General features: G+C 50.3%; 1 protein-coding gene across 1 annotated transcript; it reads left to right on the top strand.

The window, feature by feature from the left end:
- The first annotated feature begins 8,475 nt into the window (after positions 1–8,475).
- LOC124581874 (proteoglycan 4-like) lies at positions 8,476–10,766 on the top strand. The gene is made up of 3 exons (XM_047131298.1): positions 8,476–8,880; positions 8,963–9,780; positions 9,863–10,766. Exons 1-3 carry the CDS (start codon positions 8,476–8,478, stop codon positions 10,764–10,766), a joined length of 2,127 nt encoding a protein of 708 aa, XP_046987254.1.
- Positions 10,767–11,009: the final 243 nt, after the last annotated feature.

The raw sequence follows: 11,009 nt of genomic DNA, 5'->3' as shown, positions 1-11,009 counted from the left end.
CATCCTGCTTCTCGTGGCCTTATTACAGGACCTAGTTCACACTCAGTGCCTTTGTCGCCTAAAAGGCATTCGTGACCAACATGAGCTCACCACGTCCAGTCTGAGAGATAATTATCGCTCACCGCCGTTACGACGTGTATTTAAAGTAAAACTGATTTGCATCCTCACAGTGGAGCTACCAGCGACTCTCTTCTGCGACCGCCGCGACATCAGAGCGGACACAATCTTCCAGATGCACCAACACGCCTACCAGCTTTCGTTTACATCTGACAACTCCTTCTTGCTGTTGCAAGTTTTGCTGTCTGTGTACATTGTACAAATGTAAATAAAGAATTCGTTGTATTAAACACTATTGATTATATAAAGTGGAAGAAAATAGCAGGTGCTACATTTCCACAGTGCCTACACGCAAGCCGCCACTGAATGCCTGCAGAGTTGCTGTTGACTATGTGTCAAACTGATACTCTGCCAGTTTGTAAGTACATCATGATTCTTAGACAAAGAAGCCCAGTGAACGAAATACGAAGCAGGCAGTCCATACCAAGTTCACCTCAGATCGTTGCCGGTGGCTTGATGTGAATTGCCTTTATGTAAATGTTTAATACGGTTATGCTAACTATCACTTACCGCAGAAATTTATTTGCATTTTATGTTTGAGTATTCTCAATGACAACAATTAAAAATCACAAATACCCGTTTTCCCATTTTCACAATTTCGTTCCAATTTCGGGCGAGCTGGCTGCACTGATGTATGTGTTCTACATTCGTATAGGTAATGACTACAACAATCTTAAAGAAAAAGGATCATAAAGAGTGCGCATTTGATGAACTGGAAAGAGATACGTTGGTGTGACGATGTATGAATGTGATGCTGATGGTAATTTAGAGGCGTAATGCTGATGATGTTACTGACACTGAAGCTGCTGTAGCTCGACTGGAGATCAACGACAAGCTCGGGCTAAGAAATTCCGATGGAAAGGGAATGAACCGTAGGAAAAGATAATGTACAAGTTGTATTCCTGTCAGAGGCGCACAGCTGGATTGGGAGTGTGGGTTGAAGAAGTAAATGTTTCAGTAAGGCATTGCAAGAACTGTGCTTGTGATGGGTTATGACTACACAACGATAGCTGATATCGTGCAGGTTGGGGTGGGGCTGGAATTAGACCAGGGTATATGCCACAAGGTTACGCATTTCCAGTTTGTTTGTAAATGAGAAATACTAGAATGTAATATCACAAACAAACAAATTACCTGTATAATTATGTTACTTCTTTCACATTTCTATCCTACAAATCACGAATGTAAATAGCACTTGTAGCTGAAGAGAATTTCCTGATTTCGGTTGCTTCATAAACCACACAAATCTAGGAACTGTCGCTGCAACTAAATACCTAGGATTATAGTTACGAACAACTTAACATGGAACGATCAAGTAGCAAATGTTGTGCGGAAGACGAACAAAAAATTGCGCTGTATTAGCAAAACACATGGAAAATACGACAGATCTATTAAAGAAACAGCCTAACAACACTTCTCAGTCTTCTTCTACCTGGTATGGCCACACATAATACCATTGCTGATGACGGACATCACCTCCAAACGGAGTCTTAGTTTAATCATTCAATGGCCGTTATGTGACGAACATCTCCACAAAGTGTGATTCATGTCGACTGTTGCTTCAAGGAGCTAGACTTCCCATTTTCGTCACCGTGTTTGGTACGTAGTTCAGCGGTTATGTATATACAAGACAGGAAACATGACGAGTTACACATCCAGTGCTGGTGTCATTCCGTGTCGCCGCCAGCTTGCGTTCGCTGCAGGTAACTGTTATTGATGGCTGATCGCATTTAACGGAAATCAGGCGGCGAAATGACGTTCGCTTAGCGACGGATGGCGACTGCCGATGAGAGAGCGGGATTTATCGGCACGCAGACCCGCGAGCGTCAGACAAGCCGGCCGACCGCACACGCCTCCCTGCGGATTCGCTTGTTATATTAGGCGCATACGTAGAAATAATTATGCAGTGAGTGCGCTTCTACGAACTGCCCATCGGCTACCCTCTCGTACAAAATGGTTGTGTAAATATCTCATGTTTGATTTGCCGTGCAGCCTTGGGTGGCCGTATTTTTACGAGGATCACTCCGAAAAGGATTGCATAATGTATTTTTTTTTTTTTGTCATGCATTTTACTTCCTTACCTCCAAAGCTTTTACATATCTTGACATACTCTTGGCAGACAAAATGTAATTTTGTGACGTAATCTCCGTCCGTTTCAGTCGCCTTATACCACTGTGGAACTAAGGCCTGTATAACCGCACGACTGAAGACAGGACCAGCGCCTTTGACCCACTGTTTAGCAGTTTACTGAAGAGGTGGTAATCACAGGGTGCCAGAGTAGGCCTGAGGGTGGTTGTTTCACAATCGCCCACCCAAGGATGAGTAGGGGCTACCTGTGACACTTCTGAAGGGTAATCGAAACAACATTGACGACCTGTGGTCAGCCATTATTCTGCAACAGAATTGCGCCGTGCGTCAAGATTCCTGGGCTTTTGGACTTGATCGAATGCTTCAATTTTTGCAAAACATCTTCATTTCCATGGGCATTAATTGTGACGTCGTGTTCCAGAAACTCAGTCAGCAGTGGGCTCCTGCTGTCAAAGGAAAAGGTTTATTGTGAGTTTCGCACAGTTGGCGTGCCTGCTGTTCCGACTACGCTGCAGAAGTTTCGCTGGGAAGCCCTCACACGTCTGTAACACAGTGTCTGTCTCTCCCCATATGTTTGGAGAGATAGCCCAACCGACCAGTTTTCCCGCCAAAATTTGAACTTCCCGCAGTGCCATCATCGCGATGTTGCCATATCTATCTCCGCCATCTTGGACCCGCCATCTTGAGCAAATTTGTCAACAATGCAGAGTGGGGTGACTCCTTGTTGCCCTACTACTCTTATCTTGCAATTGTCTCGTTTGTCTATGTTCAGTCTGTGAGCCAACACACTTGCGGCAAAGTGTGCGATGGAATCAAATATCACAATGTTGTAGGTCCTTACCGGCTTAATAGGTGATGTGTACTGAGTTGTGTCGAGTCTTGCTAGTTTGTGGATGATTTTGGGGGCTTTGTCAATTGTAACTTTGATATGATAGTTGAAAGTCTGTTTTTAGCCAATTGGCAGCCGTACATAATGTGTGGCTTGCTTCCTCTTGATGCTTGTATTGCCTAATTTTAGAATTGGATTCCTCTGTAATGTCGCTCTGAGCAATAAATATACATTTTTTATGGGAGCGACTTTTAATTTATAATCTTTGCACCAAGTGTTAATTTTCTAAACCAGTTGCGTGCCTGTTGTCTCTATTGCTGCTCTCAACTTGGCTGACACCACTATGAGCAGGTCATCTCCGTGTGCCACCACACCTCTTACCCTATTGTCACCACCCGGCATGTTCAACAAGGGTACAATTTCAATATCCTAGAATATTGGTCCACAAATCGAACCCTGTGGACATCCCTTCGTTATTCTCTTGACAACCTTGTGTGTACCAGCCCTCCACTATGCCACTCTGCCTCTGCAGTAGTCGAGGAGGCTATTGAGGAGGGAAGCTGATAGCCTCATTTCCCTTAACCTGGCGAAGAGGGTCGGCCACCACAGGTTCTCAGAGCCCTGGCTATGTCGATTTTTATGGCGGCCACGTATTTGTCACTGATGCTATTTGTAACTCTCAGTTCTTGGTTGACGGCGTCTTCTATTGATCTAGCTTCCTTGAAGCCGAATTGATGGGGCGTTTACCCAAGGAGATGTCTGTGCGGTTGTATGAGGTCAGACAGCAGCCTTCTCGGTTCCTTGGAGAGAGTGTTTAAGAGGCAGATTGGTCGGTACGTTTTGGAGTCTTTTGCTCTTTGTTTTGTGATTTCCTGATTATTACTACATTAGTACTTTTCCAAAAGTTTGGAATTCTGCCTGTTAGTAGTGCCTCGTTAGTAAGAAAAGGTGTGATTTGTGTTACCCTTTGTTTTAATGTATCTGAAAGTATACTGTCTGGGCCAGTTGCTTTTCGGTTTTTTAAGCCTGCTTGCCTCATGCTCTCTCTTAGGACAGCGTGGTGTCACTCGTCTTGTGTGGGATCGACATGTGGGAGTAGCCTGTTCAGAAAATATTCTGCTGTGCTTCTCCATCCTCTGATCATGGTGCCGTCAGCTTGTTTTAGTGTTGACAGAACTGTCGGTGTCTTAACTCGTTCTGTTTCTATCTTGAAAGGTTGTCCCCAAATGTCATTCTGTTGCTGGGTTTTGACGAAATTGGTCCTGTAGTCTAGCCTTATTGTCTTTAGTTGTTTCTGGTATTTCTTTTAGCGTCACAATACAGGTCAAGTCTAATCTGTCTTTCAGGAGCTGTTTTTGCTTGTTGGTAATACTTTCTTTTGTCCCGTGAATCCTTCCTTAATCTTGCCAGTTCTGTCGACCACGATTGTTTCTGTCCCCATACAGTTTTTTTCCCGTGGTATACCTGCTTCCTTTGCTCTTTGTTGGTCCTCTGTCAGTATATGCGTTTTGCAATCTATACTGCTTTGAACTGTGTGTAGTGACGACGCCTCAACAATACCTCTAACTTTTTTCCAGTCACCTATTCCTGTGAGTAAATACTGTTGTTCGTGGCCCATGTTATGTGTAATGACATATCTGTGCTTATGGTGATTGCGTTGTGGTCGCTGTGTGTGGCTCTATCCCATACCCTCCATGTGCTCACTAGTGGAAGAGATTTTGCGTTACCTAGAGAAAGGTCTACGTTACTTACACCACCAGAGTCTCCGCGGTAGGTAGGCGGCTGACCCTGCCTACTCAGTGTAAAGACGTTGCATTCATTTACCACGCCAACCAATGTTTATCCTCCGTTATCAGTTATGAGTTCCATAAGGGGGATTTCGCGTTGATATCGGTTAGAATGAGCAGCCTTTTTCTTTCTGAGTTCCGTGCAATGTCTTTTATTTTGTCTAATAAAGGTTCTATATCATACGAGTACTGAGCGTAAATGGACGACATGAGTCATACATCCTGCTGTGGCGATGTGTTCAGAGCAAAAGTGGGTGATCTGTGTTACTAGAGGTTTTTATGAACTACTATTATCGTCGTTTTCGGGTTCAGTGCACCTACTATTGTGTTTAATGCAAGGGGAGTCCTGAAATCTTCCTGCCTCGCAGAAAGGGTTCCTGAACCCGGGCAATGTCTGCTTTTGTTTCTTCCAGGAGCCTACCTAGTTACATGTTTACTAGGGTACTTCCCTGGCAGTTTAGTTGCATTACGTTCATAAGGGATGTCTAATCAAGGAAAATCACTTAGGTGTGGTTTCTTTAAAATTCAGAAACACCCGTACATGTTCTCTCACGAAGTCCTTCTATGCTTTCCATAGGTATAGGCCATCTCCCCTTCGTGCACATGCCTCCCCTAAAAGTCTACAGAGTTGTTTGGTGTTCGATTTTCAACTCTTAGGATCAGCCTATCAGTTCGTTCTGTTGTTGGGAAGCAGATTTTATCCCCATTTTCACGCTTGTTTCGTATTACGTAGCGAAGAGCTGTTTGAAATATATCCATGTTTTCTAGTCTGCTAAGCTGTAGGTTAGCTTCTAAGCTTTCGTAGTTTATGTGATAAACGGTATTCAGCTGGGGTCCTTGGTTGTGTCTGGCTGGTGTTCTTGACTGTTTGTTTGTTGCTCCAGTTTCGAGTAATGTTGCAGTGCTGCGTGTTCTTCTTCCTTTATGGTTTCTGGTAGTGTGGAATTTGATGTGTTTTTGCTGAGCATTTTCCCTGATAGTGACTTGTTCTTTTTGATGCCTTCCAGCGACTTATTTTCTGAATGGTGACTCTTGTATGTCCATTTCTGGGGTGGTTGGGTCCTGTGTTCGGTAGGTGAAGGATGTGTCTTCCTGTTCAACTACCTCACTGCTTTATTTTTCGTATTGACTGTGTGTACTAACCCTATAGGCAAAACGAACTGGTGTAATATAGGGTCTACATTTGGTTGTATTGCACTCTACTTGCTGTGCGGGTAGTGTACGATTGTCTTTGTCTGTGTTTGCTTATGGTGTTGGATTTCTTATGAACTCCGTGACATCTTTATCCTAAGGAGGTCCAAGGACGTCGATACATTTCTCTGAACTATATTGTGTGTATTTTGTCTTCCAGTTCGTCAACTCGCAAAAGGGGGCCAGCCTGGAAGAGGCCCTGTCAAACATGTGATGTTTCAGGTGCCTGGCAACTTCATATTCAATTGCACCCTGCATGCTCATATCTCCTATATAGTCGGTAATGCTTAAGTACCTAAATTGTATTCTCTCCCAGAACTGAGGTTCGACATCATTACTAGTATTGGCATATGGGGATTGCAGGAACCCCATGTTTTGCTGCAAGGCAATGGCTCGCCGCCAGCCTCTCATTCTAGTTGACGGCGATTTGTACCTTTGCCTGTTTATGTTACTAGTTACGTCTGTCCCTGCTTGTGTTAGGGGAGTGCTTTCTGACAGTTACGGTAGCACTCCTTATTATTGGACGTTGTCCAGAACATCATACGCGGTGCACTCTATTTGTCTTTCGTAGGGCTGTTTATATGTAGGACAGTCCCACCCCCTGCCTTATCGCATGTTTTATTTGTGGGTTTGATAGGTATACAGCTTACAGGATTCTCCTGCCTGCATGCTGACACTTTGTGTCACTGTTTTGCACGTCTCCCACATACTGGGTCCTTCTCGCAATGCTTCGATCGGTGACCGAATAGTAAGCCAACAGTTAAAACATTTTTGTACAGCAACAAAGTCACTGATAAACAAAGATTCAAACTGAATGAAAACCCTTTCATTCTGAAGCAGCGGTAACCGTATTCTTGGCGACACTTTTAAAATATTGTTTACTGTCCTTTTGCCCTTTGGTCCTGTTTTAAATTTTATTTTAACCTCACTATCGAACCCATCTTTAGTAATGTGTTCACTCAGGTTTTTTTCGAGGAGCGCTTCTAAGAATTCCTGGTCAGTTAAATATGTTGAGACATGGTGCACTGGCAGCAGGGGTCTGAACTTCTTGGGCTCATCACACCTAATGTCCTTAAGCTGTAATGTTTTTCAATTATCTTTTTCTTGTCTACAGATTGTATGCTCCAGTGTCCGCGTATACTCGCGGACGTGGAGCTTAACTTAGTCAAAAGCCAATGCACACTTACCAAATGCTTCAAAAAAGTGAGGCAAACAGAGCACGCAGCTGACGAAATTTGCCGTACAGCAGTCGATTCCCAAATTATGGATCTATTGCGCATGTAGTTCGCTTCTAAACTGAGTGCAACCAGTTTCATGAAGCGCAGTACGCTGTGTAGTTTGTCCTGCACCTTCACGCGCTGTTACTCGGTAACAACAGGAAACAGGAGCCACAGGCCAGTTGACGATACCTGCAGCCAGCTTTCCGTAGACGGCGTCTGTCAAGTCGGCCGCTGCTGTCTGGGACTCCTGACGCGATGAACAGCTGTGGCTCTCGCAGTCTGCAGCCGCACTCCACCCTGTCGGCACTGACCGTGACCGACGTCACACAGCACGCTTCAATCCGCACTGTCAGCACCATCCGCGTCCGACGTCACCACAGCCCGCTGCACTCCACGCTGTCAGCACGGTCTGCAACCGAAGTCACCACAGCCCGCTGCGCTCCACGCTGTCAGCACCGTCCGCATCTGACATCAACACAGCCCACTGCACTCCGTGCTGTCAGCACAATCTGCGTCCGACATCACCACAGCCCGCTGCACTCCATGCCGTCTGCACCGTCTGCAACAGACGTCCCCACAGCCCTCTGCACTCCACGCTGTGAACACCGTCTGCGGAAGACGTCAGCACAGCTCGCTGGACTCTGTGTTGTCAGCACCATCAGCGTCCGACACCACCACAGCATGCTGCACACCACGCTGTCAGCACCGTCCACGTCCGACGCCATCACAGCCCGCTGGAATCCACGCTGTCAGCACCGTCCGCGTCCGACATCACCACAGCCCGCTGCACTCCACGCTGTCAGCACAGTCCGGGTCCGACATCACCACAGCCCGCTGGACTCCACTCTGTCAGCACCATCCGAGTCCGATGTCACCACAGCCTGCTGCACTCCACGCTGTAAGCGCCGTCCGTGTCCAACGTCACCACAGCCCGCTGCACTCCATGCTGTGAGCAACGTACGCGGCCGACGTCACCACAGCCCGCTGGACTCCACGCTGTCAGCACCATCCGTGTCCAATGTCACCACAACCCGCTGCACTACACGCTGTCAGCACTGTCCGTGTCCGACGTCACCACAGAACACTGGACTCCACGCTGACAGCACCGTCCATGTCCGACGTCACCACAGCCTGCTGCACTCCACGCTGTGAGCACCATCCGCGTAAGACGTCACCACAGCACGCTGGACACCACGCTGTGAGCACCGTCAGTGTCCGACGTCACCACAGCCCCCTGCACTCCATGCTGTCAGCACCATTAAGGTCTGACGTCCCCACAGCCCGCTGCACTCCACGCTGTGAACACCGTCTGTGGAAGACGTCAGCACAGCCCATTGGACTCCGTGCTGTCAGGACCGTCCGCGTCCGACGTCAGCAGAGCCCGCTGGACATCGCGCTGTCACCACCATCCGCGTCCGAAATTACCACTGCCCGCTGCACACCACGCTGTCAGCACCGTCCGTCTCCTACGTCACCACAGCCTGCTGCACTCCTTGCTGTCAGCGCCGTCAGAGTCAGACATCACCACAGGCCGCTGCCCTCCACGCTGTCAGCACCGTCCGGGTCCGACGTCACCACAGAACGCTGGACTCCACGCTGTCAGCACCATCCGTGTCCGACGTCACCACAGCCTGCTCCACTCCTCGCTGTAAGCGCCGTCCGTGTCCAACGTCACCACAGCCCGCTGCACACCATGCTGTGAGCAACGTCTGCGGCTGACGTCACCACAGCCCGCTGCACTCCACGCTGTCAGCACCGTCTGCAACCGACGTCAATACAGCCCGCTGGACTCCACGCTGTCAGCACCGTCCGTGTCCAAAGTCACCACAGCCCGCTGCACTCCACGCTGTCAGCACCGTCCGTGTCCAACGTCACCACAGCCCCGTGGACTCAACGCTGTCAGCACCGTCCGTGTCCGACGTCACCACAGCTTGCTGCACCCAACACTTATAGCGCCGTCCGTGTCAGACGTCACCACAGCCCGCTGGACTCAACACTGCCAGCACCATCCACGTCCGAAATCACCACAGCCCGCTGCACTCCACGCTCTGAGCACCATCCGCGTAAGACGTCACCACAGCCCGCTGGACTCCACGCCGTCAGCACCGTCCGTGCCCGACGTCACCACAGCCCCCTGCACACCACGCTGTCAGCACCGTCCAGGTCTGACGTCACCACAGCCCGCTGCACTCCAAGCTGTCAGCACCATTCGCGTCCAACTTCCCCACAGCCTGCTGGATTCCGCGCCGTCAGCACCATCCGTGTGCGACGTCACCACAGCCCGCTGCACTCTACGCTGTGAGCACCGTATGCGTCCGACGTCACCACAGACCGCTGCACTCCACGCTGTGAGCACCGTCCGCGTCCGACGTCACCACAACCCGCTGGACTCAACGCCGTCAGCACCGTCCGTGTCCGACGTCACCAAAGCCAGCGGGACACCACGCTTTCAGCAGCGTCCGCAACTGACGTCATCACAGCCAGTTGCACTCAAAGCTGTCAGCACCGTACGCGTCGGACGTCACCACAGCCCTCTGGGCACCACGCCGTCAGCAACGTCCGTCTCCGACGTCACCTGAGCCTGCTGCACTCCACGCTGTCAGCGACGTCCGTGTCTGACGTCACCGCAGACCGCTGCATTCCACGCTGTGTACACCGTCCGCGTCCGACGTCACCACAGCTCGCTGTACTACACGCAGTCAGCACCGTCCGTGTCCGACGTCACCACAGCATGCTGTACTATGTGCTTTCAGTGCCGTCTGTGTCCGACGTCACCACAGCCCGCTGGACTCCACACTGTTAGCACCGTCTGCGTCCGACGTCACCAGAGCTCGCTGCACTCCACGCAGTCAGCGACGTCCGTGTCCAACGTCACCGCAGCCCGCTGCATTCCACGCTGTGTGCACCGTCCGCGTCCGACGTCACCACAGGTCGCTGTACTACACGCAGTCAGCACCGTCCGTGTCCGACGTCACCACAGCTTGCTGTACTATGTGCTTTCAGTGCCGTCTGCGTCCGACGACGCCACAGCCCGCTGGACTCCACACTGTTAGCACCGTCTGTGTCCGACGTCACCACAGCCCGCTGCACTCCACGCTGTCAGGACCATCCATGTCCGACATCACCACAGCCCGCTCCACTCCACACTGTCAGCACCGTCCACGTCCGACGTCACCACAGCCCGCTGCATTTCACGCTGTCAGCACCGTCCGGGTCCGACGTCACCACAGCCCGCTATACACCACACTGTTAGCACCGGCCGTGTCCGACTTCACCACAGCCCGCTGGACTCCTCGCTGTCATCACCGTCCATGTCCGACATCACCACAGGCCGCTGCAGTCCACGTCCGACGTCACCACAGCCCGCTGCACTCCACGCTGTCAGCACCGTCCACAACCGACGTGAACACAGCCCGCTTGCTTCCACATTGTCAGCACCGTTTGCGTCCGACGTCATCACAATCTGATGCACTCCACGCTGTCAGCACCATCCGTGTCCGACGTCACCACAGCCTACTGCACTCAACGCTGTAAGTGCCGGCTGTGTCCGACGTCACCACAGCCCGCTGCACTCCTCGCTGTGAGCACCGTCCACGTCGACGTCACCACAGCCCGCTGCACTCTACACCGTCAGCACCGTCCGCGACCGACGTCACCACAGCTCGCTGCACTCCACGCTGTCAGTGCTGTCTGTGTCCGACGTCACCACAGCCCGCTGCACACCACGCTGTGAGCACCGTCCGCGTCCGACGTCACCACAGCCCGCTGCACTCCACG

This window comes from Schistocerca americana, unplaced genomic scaffold, assembly GCF_021461395.2.
Source record: "Schistocerca americana isolate TAMUIC-IGC-003095 unplaced genomic scaffold, iqSchAmer2.1 HiC_scaffold_378, whole genome shotgun sequence".
NCBI classification, from domain to species: Eukaryota; Metazoa; Arthropoda; class Insecta; order Orthoptera; family Acrididae; genus Schistocerca; species Schistocerca americana.
This window is presented reverse-complemented; position numbering and strand designations above follow the sequence as displayed.